This window comes from Aotus nancymaae, unplaced genomic scaffold (assembly GCF_030222135.1).
Source record: "Aotus nancymaae isolate 86718 unplaced genomic scaffold, 86718_ANA_hifiasm-v0.15.2.pri h1tg000012l, whole genome shotgun sequence".
NCBI classification, from domain to species: domain Eukaryota; kingdom Metazoa; phylum Chordata; class Mammalia; order Primates; family Aotidae; genus Aotus; species Aotus nancymaae.
In genome coordinates, this window is record NW_026988423.1 from 47,718,739 (window position 1) to 47,744,285 (window position 25,547).

Below are 25,547 nucleotides of genomic sequence, written 5' to 3' on the forward strand. Positions count from 1 at the left end.
AGGAAGCACGTCATGTCTTGAGCCTACTGGACAGAGGCCATGCTCTGCAGAGGATATAGCCTGTGTGACCACCACACCAGGGCACAGGGCTAGGAGGCTTAGCAGTGCAGGCGCTCAGCCTCCTAGTATCAGGAGATGAAGGACTGGGGAGGAAATGGTCAGGTCCTCAGGGCTACCAGCCTGAGGGGCTACTCCTCCTTCCCATCTAGTGCCCTCTGGCCTAAGGAGGCAGAGCCAGGACCCCCAGAAAGGCCACCTGAGCCCCCCTTCCTCATGGCCCCCAGTCCCTGGCCCCAGTCCCCGCCTCTCTGTGAGAATGTGCACTCGCAGCCTCCGGGAAGAGATCAGCATGAAGGAATGTGCTGTCTTGGGGCCAGCGGACAGGATGGGCCGCCTGAGAGGGAGCGAGTGAGGAGAGGCGGGGAAGATCGGAGCTGGGAAGGGAAACAGAGTTGATGGGGGCAGCCAGCCAGGCCGTGCCGGCCCAGCCATTGTTCCCAGCCCCGCAGGTCAGGTGCACTGGGCCGGCGGCCCGATCCCAGCCCGTGCTCAGCACGGGCGGCCCGGACTTCCCCAGGCCTGCATGTCTCTGGGGTCCTGCGCAGCCTAGGAAAAAGACAAAGCCTGTCCTCTGTGCCTCCAGTCAGCCCTCTGGGCCTCTGTCTGCCTCCTGGCAATGTCTCCCCTCTCCCCCGCAAGGCCCCGGTCCTTCCACAAGCCTTACTCCGTCCAGACCTCCCTTGTGGGAGGAAGTCTTTGGTTTCCATGGTCTGATAAGCTAATCTGCACACGGGTGTTAATAGCTGATAATGACTGGGATCAGTTCTCCAGTGTGGTCGGGGACCAGTAGCTCCATATCACCTGGAAACTTGTTAAAAAGGCGAACCAGCAGCCCCAGCCCAGACCTCCTGGAGCAGAAACTCTGGAAATGACATCCGGTGGTTTGTTTCATGTTTTTGTGGTTTTTGTTCTGGAGTCAGGGTCTCGCTGTCACCCAGCCTGGAGTGCCGTGGTGCAATCATAGCTCACCGCAGCCTCAAACTCCTGGGCCCAAGCAATCCTGCCTCAGCCTCCTGAGCAGCTGGGACTACAGGCATGCACCATACTTGGCTAATTTTTTAAATTTTTGTAGAGACAGAGTCTCTCTATATTGCCCAGGCTGATCTCAAACTCCTGGACTCAAGCCATCCTCCCCACCTCAGCCTCCCAAAGTGCTGGGATTACAGGCGTGAGCCACCATGCTCAGCCCCAGCGGTCTGTTTTAACAAGCCCTCAGAGGATTCTCATGCACATTCAGGTTTGAGAACTACTGACTTAGAATGTGACAATGATCAACTCAACACATGTCCACAGAAATAATAACAAGCCAGGAGTGGTGGCTCACGCCTGTAATCCTAACAGTTCAGGAGACTGAGGCCAGAGGATCACCTGGGGCTGGGAGTTTGAGACCAGCCTGAGCGACACAGTGAGACCCCTAACTCTACAAAAAAAAAAGTAAAAATTAGCTGGGCGTGGTAGCACATACCTGTTCTCACAGCTACTTAGGAAGCTGAGGTGGGAGGATTACTTGAACCTGGAAGGCAGAGGTTGCGGTGAGCTATCATTGCACCACTGCACCCCAGCCTGGGTGACAGAGTGAGACCCTGTCTCTATTTAAAAAAAAAAAAGAAAGAAAGAAAAGAAAAAGAAAAAAAAGAGGCCAGGCATGGTGGCTCATGCCTGTAATTCCAGCACTTTGGGAGGCCAAGGCGGTGGATCACTTGAGGCCAAGAGTTCAAGACCACCCTAGGCAACATGGTGAAACCCCGTCTCTACTAAAAATAAAAAAATTAGCCAGGTGTGGTGGCATGTGCTTGTAGTCCCAGCTACTCAGGAGGCTGAAGCGAGAGAATCTCTTGAACCCGGGAGGTGGAGGTTGCAGTGAGCTGAGATTGTGCCACTGCACTCCAGCCTGGGTGACAGAGTGAGAGAGAAAGAAAGAAAGAGAGAAAGAGAGAGAGAAGAAAGAAAGAAAGAAAAAGGAAGGAAGGAAGGAAAGAGAGAGAGATATGGAGGGAGGGAGGGAGGAAGGAAGGAAGGGAAGTTCAATGAATGAATAAGTGAGTGAATGAGCTTTAGAAAGGCCCAGTGTTATCCCCAGACTTGAGTAGAATGGTTTCTTCTAGTCCATCTGGTGTCCAAGCTCTGTAGGTGATTGAGAGCTGCAGACTGGAACAGAGAAGGACTGACAGCTGACTCCCTCGGAGATGAGCAGGTTTCAGCAACTTCACCTGCAAAGAGCCCATCCAATAGGCAGGGCCTGGGGCGTGGCCAGGCTCAAAGAGGCCCAGTGAAAGCTGATGGGAGGAGGTGTTCTACCAGGCCAATCAGAGGTAGTGACAAACATCTGGGACTGGGGGCTCAGGCCTGTAATCCTGTAACCCCAGCACTTTGGGAGACTGAGGCGAGCCCAGGAGTTCGAAACCAACCTGGCCAACATGGGGAAACCCCATCTCTACCAAAAATACAAAAAACAGCCAGGCGTGGTGGCACACACCTGTAATCCCAGCTACTCGGGAGCTGAGACAGGAGAATTCTTTGAACCTAGAAGGTAGAGTTTGCCCAGATCATGCCACTGCTCTCCAGGTGAGGTGACAGAGCAAGACTCTGTCTCAAAAAAACAAACAAACAAAAAAAGAACTGGGACCCAAGCTTGGATGCCAAGCCCCTGAATGTTAAAGTTGGCACCTTCAGAAATCTCCTAAGATCAGGCTGAACCTCAGGGGCTGGGACAGAGCTGAGACCAGCAGTGGGGTCCGGGGACTTCCGCTGCGGAGAGGGGAGTGGAAGCTGCAGGGTGAGAGCCCGGCATGGTCTGGATCTTGGGAACTCATCCCTGAATCTGGCCTTTGAATCATATAACTCCTGAGGCTGGCATTGCCCTTTCCAGAACTTCAGAGCACCACGATGCCTAAAGTCTTCTTGGCTTTCCCAGCTGCCTGGGTCTTGGCCAGACTTGGCCACAGGTGACTTAACTGTGGTTCCTGTCTCCAGAACAAATTAGAGAGATGGACAAGGTCTGTCTTAACCTCCTCGGTTTTTGTTTTGTTCGAGACAGAGTCTCGCTCGGTCGCCCAGGCTGGAGTGCTGTGGTGCAATCTCGGCTCACTGCAACCTCTGCCTCCCGGGTTCAAGAAGTTTTCCCTCAGCCTCCCTAGTAGCTGGGACTACAGGCATCCACCACACCCGGCTACTTTTGGTATTTCAAAGGCCCTATTCACAATTCAAGATAGCCAGGCATGGTGGCATTCACCTAGTCCCAGCTACTCTGAAGGCTGAGGCAGGAAGATCGTTTGAGCCCAGGAATTCCAGGCTGCAGTGAGCTATGATCCCACCACTTCACTCCAGCCTGGGTAACAGAGAGAGACTCTGTCTCAAAAACAAACAAACAAAAGAAAAAATTTCAAGGCTCTGATAAGTCCTGCAAGACAATAGCCTGTCTGACTTTGTGTTTTCTCAGCTTCTTGGATCCAGAAGCTCTTTCCCCTCCCAAAGCAATAGTTGATGGAGCATCACTTGGGAAACACATCCAAAATGCAGAGGGCATCCTTCCAGAGTTCCGAGGAGGAAAAACAGGAGCTGGAGAAGCGTCTTACTAAAGTGGCAGAGAAGGCAGGGGATGCTGGAAATTCACAAAGGCTCAACCTCCAGGAGCCACTGTCCCCAGCAAAGGTGTCGTTGAGCAGAAACCTCAGAGGAGGGGCAAGATTCCTTAGCTGTCTAAGAGACATCCTTGGGTAGGCTGGTGCACCCAGCTAACAAGGGAATGAGGGGCATCTCCCAGCATGCCCTGGGGAATTAGCCAGGAAGCAGACCAGGTACAACCTGGTGCCCTGGTTGGACTTGAATTCCCAGACCAGCTCGTGTCTGTCTACACCTGACTCCTTGGCTCTGCCCAGCAGGACATCTGACATCTGTCCCCCCTCTCCCCCGATTCTGTCCTGTCCTAGCTCTTCTGCATCTGCCTAGGCTGTGAGGTGACCTCCCAACCCCCCACCTGGGGTCTTGGAGGCTCTTGTCCTTTTTGGAGTGGACGGGAGAAAAAAACTCCTGCCTCAGCTTCCTCCCGCCTGCTTAGACCCTTGGCTGCCTTCTGAAGTCAGACAATACAGGGAAATGTTTGCACCCAAACAACTTTGCTGCATCAGGAACCGGTCGACCCTGCCCAGGGAAGCAAACTCTGAGAGCTCCACCCTGCTGTTCCCTCAGTCTGCAAACCAGAGATCAAGGCTGGAGGGGCAGCCCAGCGAGGGGTTATCAGAGCCAGAGGGGTCACAGGCGTCCCAAGTTGGGCAAGAGGGGAGAGAGCTCAGGGCTTGCCTCTCTCTAGGTACCCGGGCTCGCCTTCCTGGCTAATTCAGAAAGGGAGCTCTGTCCTTGACCGTGAAACATGCAAAAGCCAGATTGCCAGTGTTTTTCTGGAGAGCTGCAGCTCTGAATTTAATCTGACCTAAAGATAATGAAAATAGCACTTTGACTTGATTTGAAAAATGTATTAATTCATTCCACAAGCATTTGCTGCGCTTGGGTTGTGTGCCGAGCCTAGTACTGGGCACTGGGGATCCAGGGTGGGTCAGCTCATGCTGGCCTGGAGAGACACCCACAGATGGAATCGGAGGGCATGCGGCTCTGCTTGGTCCCCCGCTGAAGTTCCCCCTGGGAAATGCCAACCTTGGCTAAACTGAAGTCTCGGGAGATTGGCACACACGTGGCTGGGATGGGCAAGGGGGCCTGTCAGCAAATGCACCTGCTGCCGTGTGGCCGCCCTACCATGGAAACTACAGGATCAGTGCATAGTTTGCAAAAAAAAAAAAAAAAAAAAAAAAAAAACACGGGATCCTGTCCCCGTGTTCAATAAAGACTCCAGTGCCCTCCTGGGTCCCCTCCAGGCAGCCCTTCCCGTCCTCTCCGATGGGAAGTCCCTTTGCCAGCCTCGACGCAGCCCTGAGGTGATGAACATCACGTGTGAGCCAACAGACCATTGAGAAAAACAACACAGGGCAAGAGAAGACTGGCTCCTCCTGGCTCACGGGCACAAACACGTCCACAAATACATGGACATGCCCACGGGATGAACTCCAGCCATTCCTGGGCATCCACCTTTGGGACATGTCAACTTCCGGTTTCCAGCAGCGGGGGGGCGGAGGGGAGGGAGAACCAGAGACCCAGTGACGGCCCCCCTCCCCCAGGCTCCCAACTCACCCCTAGTGGAGCTCAGACAGCGACTCATCCCGTCTTAGGCTTTGGGGACGTCAAGTGTCAAGCGTGGGATGGAAGGGGCCAGGAACACGGAGAGCAGGAGGCCGGGGGCGGCTAAGGTCAAGGCAGGCGGTCTGTTGTCCCGGCCCTCACGCCCACCTCGCCCGCATGCCAGAGACTGTGTGTTTTTGTCTTTTTCTTGGAGGGGGGAGGGGTGCGGCTCAGAGCCTTGAGTGATGAGTTAAGTGACAATGAATTTGAACCACATGGAGCCTGGGCTTAAGGGGAAAGTGTTTTGGTGAAACGCAGCTGGGGTTTCATCAGCCCCCACCCCCCAGACGGTACAAAAATAGTCCAGGCCAGGCAGGCTGTGACCCACAGGCCTGGCCCAGTTTCACCACCCCCTGTCCCGGAGAAAGGCTCAGAGTGGCCTCTTTCCCTCGATCTGGGTTTCGTAATCTCGCCTCGTTGTTTCGGTCACAGGTTTGTTGCAGGCTGGGTTTGTCTGGGAGAATTCGCTCCCTCTGGAAGAGACGGTGAGGCCAGGGAACCCTCTCCTGCTGTTTGCAACAAGTCCCCTTGGGGCGTTGGGGAGAGGCCAGAGCTGGGCTTGCTAGGCCCAGGCAGCGAAAGAGTGACATGGTCCCAGCTTGGGACCAAGGCCAGCTCGGGAGGCCCTGCAGCTCTGGGGATGTGGGTGGGTCATGGGCACTGGGGCAAGAGATAGACTTCACTCAAGCAAGAGCTGGAAGGTCTATCACCTTCTCAAACCCAGCTCCACCCTTCAGAGGGGGAAACTGAGGCAGAGGCAGGGCGTGAGTGACCTTAGGCGCTGGAATCTGTTAACAGCACAGAGGAGGCATCTGGAAGCATTTATGGGTTGAGAAAATGATAAAAGCCCTTTGCCCCAATCCCTCTCAGCTGACTCCAGGAAGGAACAGAAGGCAGAGCTCCCAGAAACCCCCACCCCAGGGCACACTCGGAAGGTGGACAGGCCCCACCTCCCTGAGCTTCTGTCACTCATCATCTTCTTCCCTCCTTACCCAGATGTGAAAGGTGGTAGCTGCTCCTGAAGCCACCTCTGGGGTTGGGGTGAGGGGAGGGGACCCTAATCGTGCCCTTGTAGGCTGGTGGCCGCAGGACCCACAGCACAGAAGCTCCCAGAGGGAAAGAGAAGTGCCCACAGTGAGGCCAGGAGCAGCTGGGATGGGGAGAGATCCTGGGGTAACAGGGCCACTGATTTGACAGTCAAAAGTCACATCCGCCGGGTGCGGTGGCTCACGCCTGTAATCCCAGCACTTTGGGAGGCCGAGGCGGGAGGATCACCTGAGGTCAGGAGTTCGAGACCAGCCTGGCCAACATGGTGAGACCCCATCTCTAATAAAAATGTAAAAATTAGTTGAGTGTGGTGTTATATGCCTGTAATCCAGCTACTTGGGTAGCTGAGGCATAAGAATCACTTAAGCCTGGGAAGTGGAGGTTGCAGTGAGCCAAGATCATGCCACTGAACTCCAGCCTGAACGACAGAGCGAGACTCTGTCTCAAAAACATAAAAACAAAAATAAGGCCGGGCGTGGTGGCTCACGCCTGTAATCCCAGCACTTTGGGAGGTCGAGGCGGGCAGATCATGAGGTCAGGAGGTCAAGACCATCCTGGCCAACACGGTGAAACCCCATCTCTACTAAAAATACAAAAAAAAAATTAGCTGGGCGTGGTGGCACACACCTCTAGTCCCAGCTACTTAGTAGGCTGAGACAGAAGAATCGCTTGATCCCGGAGGCAGAGGCTGCGGTGAGCCAAGGTCGCACCATTGTACTCCAGCCTGGATGACAGAGCGAGACTCTGTCTCAAAAAAAATAAAATAAAATAAAATAAAGAAACCCCCTCCACTTGCCCCTTCAGGCTACAGCTCCCCAGGGAGAGCCAGACCCCTGGGACCTCAAGACAGGACCCATGTTGGTCCTTCCTGCCTTGGTCTCCCCATGCAGGGCCAGGCCAAAGCACCTCAAAAGCATACAGGAAGCATGGCCTGGGTGCCCCTTTCTCCCTGCGTCTGCCTCCTGCCCCAGGGACCCCGGGACCCAGCCTGTCTGGGAAGCCCTGCTGTCCTGGCCCCCTTCCCTGCTCTTGCTACTGAGAGGGTTTCCGCTCCCTCCACTCCATTGTTCTCCCAGCAACACTGGCCCCCGTCACTGCCCTCAGCCCTGGGCCAGCCCTGACAGCCCAGGCTGAGCCCAGCTGGGGCACCTGGGAAGCCTGATCCCACAGCCAGCATTTGGGGAATGGGGGAGGTTTCCTCTTCACCCTCCTGGCCAAGGATGAATTAGGGGCTGGGTGAGGCAGCTCCACAGAGACACAAAATGGAATCGAAGGGCAGGCAGCTCTGCTTGGTCCCCAGCTGAAGTTCCCCCTGGGAAATGCCAACCTTGGCTAAACTCAGGGCTCGGGAGACTGGCACACACGTGGCTGGGACCAGGCAAGGGGGCCCATCACCAAAGGCACCTGCCGCCGTGTGGCCGCCCTACCATGGAAACCACAGGATCCGTGCACAGTTTGCAAAACCGGAGGTCCTGTCCCCGTGTTCGATAAAGTGCCTTCTGGGGTCCCCTCCCGGTGGCCCTTCCCATCCTCTCTAATAGGAAGTCCCTTTGCCAGCCTCAACACAGCCCTGAGGTGATGAAGTCGCCTGCTCTGGAGGGAGTCCCCAGCTCTGCCGCTTCTCAGCCATGTAGATACGTGACTTTACCTCTCTGAGCCTCAGTTTCCTCATCCGTAAAATGGGGATGACCTCGGGACCTTCCAGCCAAAAGTGTTGTGGGGAGTATGTAGGATATCACATCATGGAGAAGTCCTCTCTGTGTGCCTGGCAGGAAGGAAGGGCCCGGTGAAGAGGGCCTCCCATGCTTCCTAGAGAGGGGTGGGGACTCTGGGTGATGGGAGAAGTTCCTAGAGGGACGGGAAGGTCCATCAGAAGGGTCCAAGGATGATGCCATGGTGATGTGCACCTGTAGTCCCATCCTTGGACTCAGCCTTGGCCCCAGGGTGCCTGCTCCTCATTCTGTCTCCGTAGGTCCTCTAGCAGGTCAGGCAGATGCAGACACAGAGGGATGCTCCCCTCACACACACCAGTGGAGATCCCCCAGCCCCATCCTTGGAAGCCCTGGGGACCATTAAAAAAAAATAGCCAGGCGTGGTGGCACGTACCGATAGCCCCAGGTACTCAGGAGGCTAAGGTGAGAGGATCACTTGAGCCCAGGGGTTCGAGACCAGCCCTGGGCAACAGAGCAAGACCCCATCTCTATAAAAATAAAAAAAATTAGCTGGGCGTGGTGATGTGCACCTGTAGTCCCAGTTACTTGGGAGGCTGAGGTGGGAGAATCACTTGATCCTAGGCATTTGGGGCTGCAGTGAGCTATGATTGTGCCACTGCACTCCAGCCTGGGCAACAGAGCAAGACCCTGTCTCAAAAAAAAAAAAAAAGTGTGGGCTAGGCACAGTGGCTTACACCTGTAATCCCAACATCTTGGGAGGCCAAGGCAGGTAGAACATCTGAGGTCAGGAGTTTGGGGGAGATAGAACAGAGGGCCCTGGCAACTCAGCCAGTTCTGTTTCTCTTCCTGGGCAGAGCCCAGCAACACCATCTCTGAGGGTCTCGGTGCCATCCCTCTCGCTGGCTGGCTTAGTCTAACTCTGTCTCTGCTCTTTCTGACTCCCTCATCCCACCCCAGCTTGCAGAGAGGCCAGAAGCGCAGTGGTCCAGGACACAGATTTGGCCAGGCATGGTGGCTCATGCCTGTAATCTTAGCACTTTGGGATGTAAAGGCAGGAGGATCGCTTAAGTCCAGGAATTTGAGACCAGCCTGGGCAACAAAGTGAGACCCCGTCTCTCTCTCTTTTTTTTTTTTTTTTGAGATGGAGTCCCACTCTGTCGCCCAGGCTGGAGTGCAGCGGTGTGATCTCGGCTCACCACAACCTCTGCCTCCCAGGTTCAAGTGATTCGCCTGTCTCAGCCTCCGGAGTAGCTGGGACTACAGATGCGTGCCACCACGCCCAGCTAATTTTTGTATCTTTAGTTGAGACGGAGTTTCACCATGTTGCCCAGGCAGGTCTTGAACTGAGCACACCTGCCCTGCCCACCTCAGCCTCCCAAAGTGCTAGGATTACAGGCATGAGCCACCACACTCAGCCATGAGACTCCATCTCTACCAAAAAAAAAAAAAAAAAAAAATTAGCCAGGCGTGGTAGCTTGCACCTATAGTTCCATTTGCTCAGGAGGCTGAGGCAGGAGGACTCTTGAGCCTAGGAGTTTGAGGCTGCAGTGAACTATGATCACGCCACTGCACTCTAGCCTGGGAGACAGAGTGAGACCTTCTCTAAAAACAGGGGGGTGGGGGACACGGACTTTGAGGCCAGACTTCCTGGTTTGCATTTGCGCTCTGCCACCCGATAACCAAGCAGAGCTCAGGCCTCAGGTTCCCCATCTGTAAAATGGGTTGAATGGTAAGAACAGTGCTTCCCTGCCAGGGAGACTGGAACGAGTTAATGTGAGTAAAGCCCTCAGAACCGTACCTGGCCCATAGCAAATATTTAATGCCTGCTAGCCCTCATTATATTTTATTTGTGTCTTCACCCTGCAGGTTTGCTGACTCGCATTTTCCGTGGGTAAGGAGGTGCGGGAGAAGGCTTGGGGCTCTGCGGTTTGAATGGCCTGATGCTCCAGGCCTCCGGGCTGCAGGCTACAATAAAGCACCTCTTTCAGTCGGGGCCAGCAATGCTTCGATAAAGCTTGACCACAGGATGCAGGATCGCCATGTTCTGCAAACACACCCCAGGCCTCGGAGGCTGGGCCAGCACCAGAGCTGAGACCATTTCGGGCAGGCAGGCAGCAAGGTCCCTACCTCCAGGCCAGGGGCTGTGGCCACCCCCTGCTTCCTTTCTTAGGCCCACTCACCCCGACCCTGCACGCCAAATCTCCAGCCTCCACCCCAAGGCTATTCACATCCCCTATCCCAGGAGGCCGAGAACCTGGGAAGGCAGCGTCACAGAATCCTTGGATCTTGGAGTTACAAGGCTTTAGCGTAGTGCTGGGAGGTTGCCTCACAGCCTCAGCCTCCTTGCAGGAATAACGTCTGCCGGCCGGGTGTGATGGCTCACACTTGTGATCCCAGCACTTTGGGAGGTCAAGGTGGACAGATCACCTGAGGTCAGGAGTTTGAGACCAGCCTGGCCAACATGGTGAAACCTCGTCTCTACTGAAAGTATACAAGTTAGCCAGGCTTGGTGGCAGATACCTGTAATCCCAGCTACTTGGGAGGCTGAAGCAGGAGAATTGCTTGAACCTGGGTGGCAGAGGTTACAGCGAGCTGAGATCACGCCACTGCACTCCAGCCTGGGCAACAAGAGTGAGACTCCCTCTCAAAAAAAAAAAAAAAAAAGAATAACCTATGCCATTGCCATATTCCTGACAGCAGTCCTACCAGCTTGGATCCCTCCACGATAGGTAGCTCACTACCACAATTGTGACTTAAGACTCCCACGTTGCCAGTGTGGTGGTTCACAGCTGCAATCTCAGCAATTTGGGAGACAGAGGTGGGTGGATTGCCTGAGCTCAGGAGTTTGAGGCTTCCCTGGACAACGCGGTGAAACTCCATCTCTACTAAAACACAAAAAATTAGCCAGGCATGGTAGCCTGTGCCTGTAATCCCAGCTACTCGGGAGGCTGAGGCAGGAGAATCGCTAGAACCTGGGAGGCGGAGGCTACAGTGAGCTGAGATCACACTACTGCACTCCAGCCTGCGACAAAATGAGACGCCGTCTCTAAAATAAAAAAAAAATTCCCGCCGGGCGCAAGGGCTCACACCTGTAATCCCAGCACTTTGGGAGGCTGAGGCAGGTGGATCACAAGGTCAAGAGATCGAGACCATCCTGGTCAACATGGTGAAACCCCATCTCTACTAAAAATACAAAAAATTAGCTGGGCATGGTGGCGCATGCCTGTAATCCCAGCTACTCAGGAGGCTGAGGCAGGAGAATTGCCTGAACCCAGGAGGCGGAGGTTGCGGTGAGCCGAGATCGCGCCATTGCACCCCAGCCTGGGTAACAAGAGCGAAACTCCGTCTCAAAAAAAAAAAAAAAAAAAAAATTCCCACGTGCTTTTAGCTCATTAGGATCGCATGTCCCTAGTGAGGTCAGAGGGGCCTACGACCCCATGAAGAGGAACTGGTCCAGGCCACCACCAGGCAGTTCCCATGGCGTGTCTTTGCCCAGGCAGCCCTTTGCACCTGAGATGGTCTATTTTTCCAGTGCCCTTGGGTGGCCTCGTCCCCAGGCTTTCTTCTCTGAGTCTGGGGCTCCTGGAGGACACATCCAGCCCCTGCCCTGCCAAGCACGGGTGTTGGCAGAGAAGGAGGGAGGAGAAGAGAGGATTCCTGGAAAGGAACAGCAGGGCTGGTTGTGTGAAGTGAGTTTTGTGACAGGGACCCAGTGCAGCGCCCTGCCCCCCACAGTTGGTGGCACTCCAGGGGGGCGTGGGCAACCAGGCAATCCAGGGAGCCTCAGAGGCTCTTTCAAGCACTGCCAAGGGGCTGCCGGGTATGTTGGTGCAGAGTGGCTGCTGTCACCACTCCTGGCAGGGGACATTTGTCCAGATTATGTCTACACTAAGCTAATCCCCAGGCAGCACCCAGAAGCCCCGTGAGCCCTTTGCACACAGGACCCTGCCTCAGGACAGGGAACCCAGGCAGCACCCGACACCAGACCCAGCCAGGCACGGGGAGAGGCGGAGTGACCACAGGGCTCCAGCTGTCCAGATGAGCGGCCAGCATTCTGCCGAGGAGACGGGGCGGAGCTGCCTCCAGAGGCCCAGATGGGCCGCGTTAACCTGGGAACAGGCTCTTTGGGGCCCAGATGCTCTGCATTTAGCCGGCTAGCTGGTTTTGGTCTCCAGATGTGGGGTTGGGGTGAGGGGCGGGACGCAGCTCCAGATGCGAGCACAATGTGCAGGCAACGCGGCAGGGCCCAGCTGCAGTCTCCAGGCCCAGTGGCACCCCGATCTTGCCCTTCTCCAGCACCCCAATCCATGCCTACCTGCCCCTGGGCCAAGAGGGGCTCAGATTCACTCAGGCTTAGAAGCTGGCAGAGCCTACAGGCATCCTCATGGTGGGAACGGGGACAGAGCCCAGGGACCTGCCCAGTGCCACACAAGCCAGGGACTGGCAGGACCCCCAAAAGGCGTAGAGAGCCCGGGGTCCCTCCAGCCACAGGCAGCTGCAGGTGGGGGCTTTGGGGAAATGCCTTCCTCTCCCCACCCCACACAGACACTCTCAGACACACACAATGGAGTGGACTGGACAGCCTTGGCCAAGCAGTGGAAGGAGGTGCTGCATTCGCCGTGGAGGGGAATTCTCAGGGGACACAGTCCTGCCCCGGGGGGCGTCTCAAAGGATCCAGTCTTGCCCTGAGGGACCCACCTCCCTCCACCTCCAACTGCTCCACCCAGGAACTGCAAGAATCCCTACAGGTGGAGGATTTGGGGCTGACGGCTGACCCCCCAATCCCAGGCACTTTTGGGGTCTTAAGCCCCCAACCCCAAGCCAAGGTGATCAAAGGCGAAGAGAGGTGAAGGAAGAAAAGGTACTATCACTGCTAAGCAGGTGCTGGGCAAGGGGGTGGAGAAAGCCTCCCGAGGGAGCCCAGACATGACGGCCTCCCAGGTGCCCGGCCATCCTCTGCCATCTAGCACAGATGCGGGGGGCAGCCAGGGAAGCCAGGGACCCCTGCATTAGTTCCCAGCATGGTCCTGAGAGCCTGCAGCCTTCCCCTCCCTTCACCCAGAGGGCCTCCATCCTAGAGAAACGCAAGTCTCCCAGCAGCCCCCTTCTCCATACCAACAGCTGCCCAAGGTCAGCTGCCCTTCCCCAGCACCCTCCACCAGCCCCTAGAAGTGCAGCCGAGAGGCCAGGCACGGTGGCTCACACCTGTCATCCCAGCACTTTGGGAGGCCAAGGTGGGAGGATCACCTGAGGTCAAGAGTTCGAGACCAGCATGGCAAACATGGCAAAACTCTGTCTGTACTAAAAATACAAAAATTAGCCGGTCATGGTGGCGGGCGCCTATAACCCCAGCTATTCGGGAGGCTGCGGCAGGAGATTGCTTGGATCCAGGAGGCAGAGGTTGCAGTGAGCCAAGATTTCGCCACTATACTCCAGGCTGGTGGATAGAGCAAGACTCTGTCTCAAAAAAAAATAATAATAATAAGTGCAGCGGAGAAGGCGGGGACCCGGGACTGCAGGAAAGCCCCTTGCCCTCTAAGCTTCAGTCCCCATGACCGCCCAGCAGCCCCAGCCCTGGACTCTGAGACAGGAAGTCATGGTGGCCGCAGCAGGCAGAGGTCACAGTCAAGTTCACCTGATCATCGGGCAGCCTAGCTGGGGGTTGGGGGACAAACAGGCACAGCTACCCTTTGGGCCGTCGGGCATCTTGCCGGCTCCTGCTCACCCTGTCCAGGCAAAGCAGCTCGGGAGACAGATGGCAGGACCAGGACCGGAGCAGTCTGGCCTGAGTGGGGAGGCTGGCTTCGGGAGCTGGGTTGAGGCGAGAAGCGCTAATAGGTTATGTCAGGCGAGCGCTCTGGGGAAGGGGCCGCGCCTCTCAGCTCTGGCAGCCCCACCTGGGGCCTGAGCCCAAGAGCTGGGGCCTGGAGAGAGGCTCGGTGCTGAGCCCAGCGTGTGGACCGGGGAGTGGGGAGGCGGGACAGGAGTGAGCCCCCATCCCCTACCAGACCCAGGGCAGCAGAGGGGCTGGCAGTAAGACACAGAGACCCCTCTCTTGGGCTAGGCGGGTCCCGGTGAAAGCAGCTGCCCATGCTTACATGATGGGTGGGACTGGGCTTGGTGGAGCACGAAGCCCAGGGATGGGACCACCTCTGTGCTCCAGAGGGCCCTCTTACGATATATCCCCTCATTTCCTCTTCTGCCCAGAACCCCCATCCTGGGCGCCAGGATCCCATCCGCAAACCCTCGGGACCCGATCTCTCCCCAGCGGGACGTCACCAGCCACTCTCCCAACCTCCGGTGCGCACTCGGGCAGCCTCTCCTGGGGTTGGGATGAGGTCAGGATGCGGCTGGGGCCGGGGAGAGGCCTGCACGTGAACCCCTCTCCCGGGGATGTGGGTTCTGGGGCTGAGCAGGAGCTCCGGGAGGTAGAGAAGGTCTCAGAACAAGGGTGAGGGGGTCAGGGAAGGGCCAGGAACTCGGGCCGGGGCCTGCAGACAGACTGGGGAGGGGGCCCTTACAATCCTAGCGGGGCAGCCAGCGCCCTGTGTGTCTTGGCGAAGTGGGACCCCTGGCCCGCCAGGTATGTAACAATTCCAGCCATTTCCTGCCCTATTAATGAAAAAGGGACTGATATAAATACACGCTCAGCATAAATAAATACAGGCCAGGCTCGGGACTGCATAGCAGACAGATTGCGTGAAGCTGCTGGCCGGCCTTGCAGCCAGCTGCCCCCACCCTGCCCATGCCCTCCCACCCCCCTGACACCAGCCACCACTTGTTTTCTTCCAGCAGGCCAGGGCCCCTCCACACTCACAGGCCTGAGACAGATGCAATGACTGATCCCATCCCAGGCCTCAGAAGCAGCCACCCCCGGGAAGGCGGCAGGCCTGGGAGACGGGGATCGGGGTCCCAAGAGCCTCCCATGCCAGCCCTGAGTGAGGATCGCACGTGCATAGACCAGGCCACAACCCTGTGACATCTGGCATGCTGTGATTATGCCCTGATCCCAGGAGGGGAAACTGAGGCTCTCAGGGTTCAGGAACTTGCCCAACGTTACACAGCCGAGAGGCTGTGCATCCAGAATCCAAACCCAAGGCTCTCTGACCCCAAGGCCTCTGCTGTGTCCGCCGTTGTGAGTGGCAGCCGGGGCAGACTCTGCCCTTCTCCCTTCTCCCAGGATGCCAGGGACCTTGGAAGGCCAGGAAGACTTCAAGTCCTACAAGAGACTTTGCAAAAGCAGCAATAACTCCAGGACAGGGAATTCGGGGAGCCAGAAGTCAGCCGGAGTAGGGCCTTATCGGCAAGGCCGCATAGACAGGGCCCCCGCCTTCTGCCCCACCCCACCTCCCACCTGGGCATTCAGGAACAAGGCCTGGCATCAAGGAACCCCAAATGCTGACTCCTGGCCAGTCATGGTGCTCACACCTCTAATCCCAGCACTTTGGGAGGCCAAAGCAAGAGAATCGCTTGAGGTCAGTAGTTCAAGACCAGCCTGGCCAACATGGCAAAACCCTGTCTCTACTAAAAATACAAAAATTAGCTGGGCATGGTGGTGGATGCCTGTAGTCCCAGCTACTCAGGAGACTGAGGCACAGGAATCGTTTGAACCTGGGAGGCAGAGGCTGCAGTGAGCTGAGATCACGCCACCGCACTCCAGCCTGAGCAACAGTGAGACCCTGTCTCAGAAAACAAAAAAACATACCAAATGCTGACTCCCTTGTCAGGGATCACTCCACCACCCCACACTGCACAGACATAGAAACCAAAGCCCAGAGCGGGCAAAGACCCTCATCCAATGTCACACCCGGTGATCAAGGCAGGGCAGAGGCAGAGGCACAGAGCCCAAGCATGTGTCCCCAAGCCCAGATCTTCTCCACGGGGCTTGGGCTTGGGTTGAGAAGGGCCATCTCCTCCTACAAGACTTCCTTTGCTCACAGGGGTTCCAGCTCCCAGCCCAGGCACATCCAAAGACAGACTCAGGGTCCACCCAGGCTTTGCCCTTGCCCAGAAACAATGGCTTGATCAGCAACAATGGCTGAGAACCCCCGGTCCAGAGACGCTATTAAAAAAAAAAAGTCTGGGCGCCATGGCTCACGCCTGCAATCCCAGAACTTTGGAAGGCAAAGGCGGGTAAATCACCTGAGGTCAGGATTTTGAGACCAGCCTGGCCAACCTGGAGAAACCCCATCTTTACTAAAAATACAAAAATTAAGAGGGTGTGGTGGCGCACGCCTGTAGTCCCAGCTACTCTGTCACCCATGCTGGAGTGCAGTGGCTCAATCTCAGCTCACTGCAACATCCACCTCCCGGGTTCAGGCGATTCTCCTGCCTCAGCCTCCCAAGTAGCTGGGATTACAGGCATGCGCCACCACGCCCAGCTAATTTTTGTATTTTTAGTAGAGACGGGATTTTTCCATTTTGGCCAGGCTGGTCTCGAACTCCTGACCTCAGGTGATCCTCCTACCTCAGCCTCCAAAAGTGCTGGTATTACAGGTGTGAGTCACCACGCCCAGCTCCTCTGAACTTTTGAGCCCCTGTCCACCTGCCCTTCCCCTTCCCCCACCTCCTACCACCCCAGGCCCCCAGGCCACATCCCTCTGTCCCCACCTTGGCCCCAGACTGTTCTAGGGCCTCCTCCTTTCCTACAGTCCCCACATCAGCAATGGACCGACATTACCTACTCCTGCACTCAGGCTTCCCTGAAAGTTGTGTGTATGTTCTAGAATCCCAGTCGTGTTACTCCTCTGACCAGGTGCTTGTAGGTCCTTCCCAGCACGTGTTCTGCCTCGTTGGCCAGATGGGACCCCCCAAATGTCCCTCCTAGGGCAGGACAGCCTTGCTGCTCAGACCTGGAGGAAGCGTCTGGATATTCACCTCACGTCCACCCTGGGCTGTAAGGGAGGCCCTCGCTGAGCTGGGAACCCAAGTGGAGGAGGAGCACGCTCACATTACCACCCTCTGGCTTGGGAGTGGGTGAGAGGTGATTGCAAACACTCAGGAAAACATCCCTTCCCCTCTCAGCAGAAGCACTCATCTGAAGGCTGAGTCTGGGGGATCGGAAGTGCCACAGCCCGAGCTGGCACAGCAGCATCAGCCACCCCTGCAGCAGGACCTTGTGTCCTCACTCACAGGTTAGGGGAGCGCTGAGATACTGGCTAGGTTTCCTCTTTCCCCAGGGAGACGGATGGCTCTTCAACGGATAGGAGAGTGAGTGTGGTTGGTTCTGTGGATGGATGGGTGGGTGGAAGGATGGATGGATGGATGGGTGGGTGGAAGGATGTATGTATGGATGGATGGATGGGTGGATGGGTGCGAGGTGGATGGATGGTGGATGGATGGATGCATGAACGGGTTGATGAATGGGTCAGTAGATGGGTAGGCAGATGGGTGGATGGGTAAATGGATCAGTGGATGGGTGGGTGATGGGTGGATAGAGGGGTAAATGGATCAGTGGATGGGTAGATGGATAGATGGATGGGTGGATGGATGGGTGGACGGGTAGGTGGGTGGATGGATGGATGCATGAACGGGTGGATGAATAGGTAGATAAATGGGTGAGTGGATGGATAGGTGGATAGGTTAATGGATGGATGGGTGGGCGGATGGATGGATGGATGATGGATGGATGGGTGGGTGGGTGAATGTGTGGTTAGTGGGTGGGTGGGTGGATGGATGGATGGATGAATGATGGGTGGGTGGGTGAATGTGTGGGTTGCTGGGTGGATGGATGGATGGATGGGTGGGTGGGTGAATGTGTGGGTTAGTGGGTGGGTGGGTGGGTGGATAGATGGATGGGTGGGTGGGTGAATGTGTGGGTTGGTGGGTGGGTGGGTGGATGGATGGATGGGTGGGTTGGTGAATGGATGATGGATGGATGGATGGATGGAAGAACAGATGAGTGGATGGATGGATGGGTGGACAGATGGATGGGTGGATGTGTGGGTGGATGGGCAGGTGAATGGGTGAGTGGGTGAATGGATTGGTGGGTAGGTTCATGGATGGTTCTGTGGATGGCTTTGAGGTGGGTGGTTAAGTGGATGGATGAGTGGCCACGTGCGTGAATGAATGGGCTTACTGAAGCCTGGCTCACAGCTGCTTCTCAAAGCAAGTGTCTAAATCTCTGAAATATGAGGGCCTGGCACCCCCCAGAGGTCAAAGTCTCTAACTGCCCATCTCTCCTAAAGCCCTGGGCACCAATACTTCTGAGAACTGCGGGCAGGCACCTAGAGAAAGCTGAGGATTCTGGGAAACAGAAAATCTAGAGAGCCGGTGCTGGCTCCGCCCTCGAAGGACTGTGACCTTGGGAAAGTTCAACCTTCGGAGGCTCCATTTTCTCGGCTGTAAATGGTGCTAGTCAAACCTCATGCCATGTTGCTAGGAGATTTAAACCAAATTATGAGTAAATTGTCTGAGATGGCTGATATCTGGCCCATAGAAGATGCTGACAGAATGTGATTTCCTTCCCAGAAGACGGCCCTGGGTTCACATGCATGCACACACGTGCACATCACTCACACAACGTGTCTCCAGCCCATTAGGGAAGAGGGAGTGAGACCGTAGGCCAGGCCAGACCGGGAGAGGCAGTTGGGGATACATTTATTCTCTGGGAGTTCCTTGCTCTGGCAAAACTGGTCCAGACTCTGAGGCCAAGGACCCAGACAGTGAAGACAGCAAGAAGACTCTGAGGCCTCCTGGGGTTCAACCTCTTGGGCCTGGGCCAGCTGGGTGGTGTGCTCCAAGGCAGCCTGCAGCAGGTGGGAGGCCAGGCAGGTGGTCCAGGTGATGAGATAGGCCAGGTGCCAGGAGGCGAGTGCAATCACAGTCTCCACCCACCAATACAGGTGTCTCAGCTGTGCCAGGAACTCCCTCACCAGCCAGTTCACTTGCAAGGCCTGGAACGGGGAGACAGCCCATAGGGTTAAACTGCTTGGCTCTGCCCGCCCCCCAGCCCAGCCAGCCCTGGCCACACCCAGCACCCCAGGCCTCCCCTCCACCGCCCAGCCGCACCCCTAGACCAACCATCTTACTGAGCTGCCAGCCCAGTTGGGAGCAGTGGGCCCTCTGACACACCCTCCAGGTGACTACCACCAGTAGCAAGGCCACCAGCATCAGGCCATGCAGATACAACGAAAGCAGGTCCGTCCAGAGGGCCACAGACAGGCCCAGCCACTCCCAGGCACCCAGCAAGGCCAGGCCCAGGGCCCTGGTGCCGCTCCGAATGCCAGCCCACATCAGCCTGGGTCCCTGCAGTACCAGCCAGACAGGGACCTGTATCAGAGCCAGCTCAGCCTGGAGAGCCTGGCTCAGGGGGCAGGCTGCAACCCCCAGGGGTAGGTGGGCCTGCCGGACACGGGTTCCCCTGGCCTCCTGGGCCAGCCCTGACACCCAGTGGTTGAAGAGGTTGATCTTGAGGAGCAGGAAATTGTAGAGGTGATCTCGGTTCTGAACCAACTGCAGGAGAAGAGAGAGAGACAGTCGTCACCCATCATCACCCTCCTGGGGCAGGGACCCCACATTTTTTTTAATAATTCTTTTTTTTTTTTTTTCCAAGATGGAGTTTCACTCTGTCACTTAGGCTGGAGTGCAATGGCACCATCTCAGCTCACTGCAACCTCCAACTCCCAGGTTTAAGCAATTTTCTTGCCTCAGCCTCCCAAGTAGCTGGGATTATAGGTGCCTGCCACCACGCCCAGCTAACTTTTTTTGCATTTTTTTTTTTTTTTTTTTTTTGAGATGGAGTTTCGCTCTTGTTACCCAGGCTGGAGTGCAATGGCGCGATCTCGGCTCACCGTAACCTCCGCCTCCTGGGTTCAGGCAATTCTCCTGCCTCAGCCTCCTGAGTAGCTGGGATTACAGGCATGCGCCACCATGCCCAGCTAATTTTTTGTATTTTTAGTAGAGACGGGGTTTCACCATGTTGACCAGGATGGTCTCGATCTCTTGACCTCGTGATCCACCCGCCTCGGCCTCCCAAAGTGCTGGGATTACAGGCGTGAGCCACCGCGCCGGGCCAGGAGCCCCACTTTTACTGCAGAGGTGAAGCTGCTGGACCACCTTGAGCCAGATTCCCACCCCAAGGCCTCAGCTCCCTCCATGTGCAAGGATGAACTCTGCCCACTTTTAAGGACTCCATTCTGAGGGGGGACTTTTAGAAGGTGTTTCATAGTATATTTGGGTTCCCTTCCATTGGATTTTTCTTTTTTTAAGAAACAGGATCTCGCTGGGCACAGTGGCTCACGCCTGTAATCTCAACACTTTGGGAGGCCGAGTCGGGCAGATCACAAGGTCAGGAGTTGGAGACCAGTCTAGCCAATGTGGTGAAACCCCGTTTCTATTAAAAAAAAAAAAAAAATGGCCGGGCTCGGTGGCTGACGCCTACAATCCCAGCACTTTGGGAGGCCAAGGCGGGTGGATCACAAGGTCAGGAGTTCAAGACCACCCTGGCCAAGATGGTGAAACCTCATCTCTACTAGAAATATAAAAATTAGCCAGGTGTGTGGGTGGGCGCCTGTAATCCCAGATACTCGAGAGGCTGAGGCAGAAAATTGCCTGAACCCGGGAGGCAGAGGTTTCAGTAAGCCGAGATGGCACCACTGTACTCCAGCCTGGGTGACAGAACACAGAACACTCCATCCTGGGCAACAGAACACAGAACAAGACTCCATCTCAAACCAAACAAAAAAAATTAGCCGGTCATGATGGTGCCTATAATTCCAGCTACTCGGGAGGCTGAGGCAGGACAGTCACTTGAACCCAGGAGGCAGAGGTTGCAGCGAGCTAAGATCACACCACTGTACTCCAGCCTAGGCAACAAAGTGAGACTCCGTCTCAAAAAAAAAAAAAAAAAAAGCCTTTCAGATTTCTGATCTGGGTGACCGGTTGGACAACGGTGCCTCCCATTCACTGAGACACTGCAGGACTGGGGTTAGGGGGAAAGCTGTTCTCGAGTCCTGAAGTTAAAAGACCCTTCATCAGAGCTGGAAAGCCCCCAGCCCTTGAGTGACACCAGTCCACCCACCTGGACCCCCCATGCTGGTGTCCACAGGCCCACCATCTGAGATTGGCTGCATGCCCCTGACTCACGGGCTGGATTTGCAGAGCTGGGGGCATGGAGGGCACAGCTATGCTGAGACCAAGGGGTGCAGCAGGGAGAAGAATTAGCGTGGAGGTGGGAATAGGACCTCCCAGGCTGTGGTGCTGAGGCAGGGAGGAGGAAACCTATGATACCCCACATGATCCCATGAGAGCCTTTTTTGAGACGGAGTCTGGCTCTGTCATCAGGCTGGAGTGCAGTGGCACGATCTCAGCTCACTGCAACCTCCACCTCCCAGGTTCAAGTAATTCTCCTATCTCAGCCTCTGGAGAAGCTGGGATTACAGTCACCCACCATGCCCGGCTAATTTTTGTAATTTTAGTAAAGACGGGGTTTCACCATCTCGGTCAGGATGGTCTCAATTTCTTGACCCCGTGATCTGTCCGCCTCAGCATCCCAAAGTGCTGGGATTACAGGTTCAGCCACCGCCACCGGCCGAGATCATTTGTATGAGAGGAAGCAGAGGCTCAGAATGGTGAAGCGATTTGCCCAAAGTCACACAGCTAGAGAGTGAAACAGCCAAGATGCAAATCTAATGGTGTCTGTCTTTCTCTACTGCACCCTGTTATACGATCGTAGCTCACTGCAGCCTTGGCCTCCCAGGCTCCATCTATCCTCCCACCTCGGCCTCCTAAGTGTTACTGAGCTGTGACCCTGACCACAAGCTTTTGCATATTTAAAAAAAATGAATGAGAGGCGGGGCACGGTGGCTCACGTCTGTAATCCCAGCACTTTGGGGGACCGAGGCAGACGGATCAGGGGGTCAGGAGTTCGAAACCAACATGGCAAACATGGTGAAACTGCGTCTCTACTAAAAATACAAAAATTAGCCAGGCATGGTAGCATGCACCTGTAGTCCCAGCTGCTTGGGAGGCTGAGTCAGGAGAATCGCTTGAACCCGGGAGGCGGAGGCTGCAGTGAGGTGAAATCGCACCACTGCACTCCAGCCTGGGCAACAGAGTGAGACTCCATCTCAAAAAAAAAAAAAAAAAAAGGGAAAAACAATGAATCACCCATAGGAGTGACCCTCAACAGAGAAACTTCCACCAGATGCAGTGGCTCACGCCTATAATCCCAGCACCTTGGGAAGCTGAGGTGGGAGGATCACGTGAGGCCAGGAGTTGGAGACCAGCCTGGGCATCATAGTGAGACACGGTCTCTACAAAATACAAAATTTAGTCAGGCGTGGTAAGGCACACCTATAGTCCCAACTACTTGGAGGCTGAGTAGGGAGGAATACTTGAGCCTGGGAGTTGGAGGCTGTAGTGAGCTGAGATGGCACCACGGCACTCCGGCCTGGGTCACACAGCAAGACGCTATCTCTAAATAAATAAAAGAAAAGAAAATTTCAGCACTGAAGTTTGGGGTGGGGTTTCTGGGAGATGTCAGATTATTCTGGAAGGCAGGCAGCCCACCTAGTTCCACTGGATGGGACAGGCAGGGCTTGGGTCCGGCAGCTCTGAGGTGGCTTTGTAAAGGGCCTGGTGTGAGGTCTCCACCCCACTTACCCCTACCCTCCACTCACCAGCACTGAGAGCCTCACGGCCTGCAAGAGAATCCCCAAAAGGCTGGATCTGACCGGAGGAATGGTCTCCATATCTGGCCTCCCCCTCTTCCTCCAGCTGAGAGAAGCAGGATGACCTCACAGATGCCACAGGGTGGGGGCCAAGTAACCATGGGGACCCAGTTGCCACAAGAGACCCCCGTCTTTACCTGGCTCCGGTCGCTCTACTGCTTCCTCGGAAACCTCAGTCCAAGTCTGACCCCAACACAGCCAAGAAGGTCTTCGAGCAAAGCTTTCTTTGGGTCAGATTTCTCCAGATCTTGGAACAGGAATTCAAGTGCCACCTAGGAATGAGTTCATGTCTGTAATCCCAAGGCTTTGGGAGGCCAAGGTAGGAGGATCACTTGAGGCCAGGAGTTTCAGACCAGCATGGGCAACATAGCAAGACCCTATCTCTACAAAAAAAAAAGGAAGAAATGGCCAGCTGTGGTGGTGCACCCCTGTAGTCCCAGCTACTCGGGAGGCTAAGGTGGGAGAATCACTTCAGCCCAGAATATAGAGGCTGCAGTGAGCCAGGATCACTCCAGCCTGGGTGACAGAGCAAGATCCTATCTCTAAACAAATAAAAAAAAAATTGAAGTCCAAGGAGTTTATATGGGGCATGGGCCCTGCAAGCATCCATAGGGAAGAGAGAAAGTGAGGCAAGGACAGATGTGTTCATGAGCAGGGTTTGAGTTCAGGCAACTAGAGCTGATCCCCAGGGTCCAGAACAAAAAAACCCCATCCGTATGATGTCGGAGACTTGATCAGGGCTGAGGCCCTGGGAATGGAAACAACAGATGCCAGAAATCTGTAGCTGGTACAACAGATAGAATTGGAGGATGTCCAGACCCGTGATGATCTGAGACGTTGCCCACTCGCGTGCTAACGAGTTATCCAGCTGAGCTCCGTGGCTGCCACAAGAAGACATGAGACTCCCGGGTCAGAGAGCAAAGACAATGTTACTCATGGCAATAGCAGTGAACTAGAGTATAAGCATTTCGCATTCATCCCCTGAGCCCCAAATCCCATAGAGTGATGTGACAAGGCCAGATGATGCCTGCAGCACCCCAGGTGGGTGTGTTACAAGAGAGGAAGAGGAAGTCTGAGCTTAGGGAACCCAAATCTTTTATTTTCTTTTCTCTTTGCTTTTCTTTTCAGATGTAGCCTTGCTCTGTCACCCAGCGCAGTGGTGCAATCTTGGCTCACCACAACCTCCGCCTCCCAGGTTCAAGTGATTCTCCTGCCTCAACCTCCCAAGCAGCTGGGATTATAGGCCCCTACCACCATGCCCCGCTAATTTTTTGTATTTTTAGTAAAGACGGGATTTTTCCATGTTGGCCAGGCTGGTTTCGAACTCCTGACCTCAGGTGATTCACCTGCCTCAGCCTCCCAAAGTGCTGAGATTACAGGTGTGAGCCCACTGCACCGGCCTTTCTTTCTTTCTTTCTTTTTCTCTCTCTCTTTCTTTCTTCTTTCTTTCTTTTTTTGTGATGGATTACAGGCATGAGTCACCACGCTTGGCCAGGAAACCCAAATCTTTTCTAATGAGCAGTAAGCAGGGCTGCCTTTTGCCCCAGAGGGAGATGCTATATCTTTCAAGGTTGTCTGATACACAGACATCCTGGAAAAGAAAGTCCAGGGCAAAAGGCCATCCATTAGTGCCTCACTCACAAGACATACAGAAACATGAAGGACGCATAGAGATTTGCATCCCAACAGAGGAATGAGCAGGAAAAGAGGTAAAGCGAGACAGGGGCCAGCGATACCCCCCACATCAGAAGACTCGAGTGACGGGCAGATGGTAGAGCTGCCCATCAAGTGGGGGCGGGGAAGAGAGGAGTAGGTTTGAGGAGAGAGGCAGCCTGGGCAATATAGTAAGACCCCATCTTTACAAAAAAATTCAAAAATTAGCTGGGCATGGTGGCACATGCCTGTAGTCCCCGCTACTCGGGAGGCTGAGGCAGAAGGATCGCTTGAACCCAGGAGGTTGAGTCTGCAGTAAGCCGTGATTGCGCCACTGTACTCCAGCCTAGGTGTCAAAGTAGGATCCTGTCCAAGAAAAAGAAAGAAATGAATAATGGCCCTACCCACCAGGTTGCACCTGAAGGCAGCAGGACCGTCTGTGGGAGGAGCCTCCAATGTAGATCAATCAACTGGGAACCTTGAACCCTCAGTCCAAAGCTTCCCGCCCGCCCGCGCCCTTCTCTTTTTTTACTCAGCACCAGGTTCAAGGCCATCCGTGCACTATTGCTCTGTGTGGCCTTGGAGTTTCATTTTGCAGGGTAGCAAGCAGGCGAGAAACCCCAGTTATCAGTAGCCTCTGCCTTGCACAACGCCGGGGGGCGCCATTCACCGGCCTGTGCCCTTCGCCCCAGGACCCAGGGTCAGAGGAGAAGCAGGAAGCAGCCCGGGTGCCCATCGGCTCTCTGGTGCGCCCCCTGACGGCGCAGTACTGCAGCACGGCCGCGCGGGGGCAGCAGACACCGGGGCGCGCCCGGGCGCCCCGCGCGAGTGGGTGGAGAGTTCCCAGTGACTCGCTTGTCCCCCGGGCCTGCGAGGCCGGTTTCCCAGTAACAGCAACGTCACGCCACCCTCAGGCTCGCCCTGTGCAAGTCTCGTCATGCCTGGGTTGCGGGAGGCAAAACCACGGAGAAATTATCAGGACCAAAATCTTTTTTATTTCATGTTCCTAAGTTAAAACTTCATTTTGTTTCAAATCTTCATTTTTTTTTTTTTTTTTTTTTGCCAAAAAACTACACAAAAAGAATATGCCTGTATACTTATTGGAGCTTGGTATTTCTTCTTTTTGTTTGTCGTTGGAAAAAGAAAGGAAAAAACAGCCAGGTACTGTGGCTCACTCCTATAATCCCAGCGCTTTGGGAGACTGAGTCAGGTG

The 25,547-nt window shown here is 55.3% G+C and overlaps 1 protein-coding gene across 1 annotated transcript; it reads right to left on the reverse strand.

The window, feature by feature from the left end:
* Positions 1-18,591: 18,591 nt before the first annotated feature.
* TMEM270 (transmembrane protein 270) lies at positions 18,592-22,702 on the reverse strand. The gene is given in 4 exon segments (XM_012449235.3): positions 18,592-18,688; positions 18,691-18,904; positions 19,032-19,463; positions 22,631-22,702. Coding segments are annotated over 4 exon segments (798 nt in total). The 3' UTR covers positions 18,592-18,608.
* Between the last annotated feature and the right edge of the window lie 2,845 nt (positions 22,703-25,547).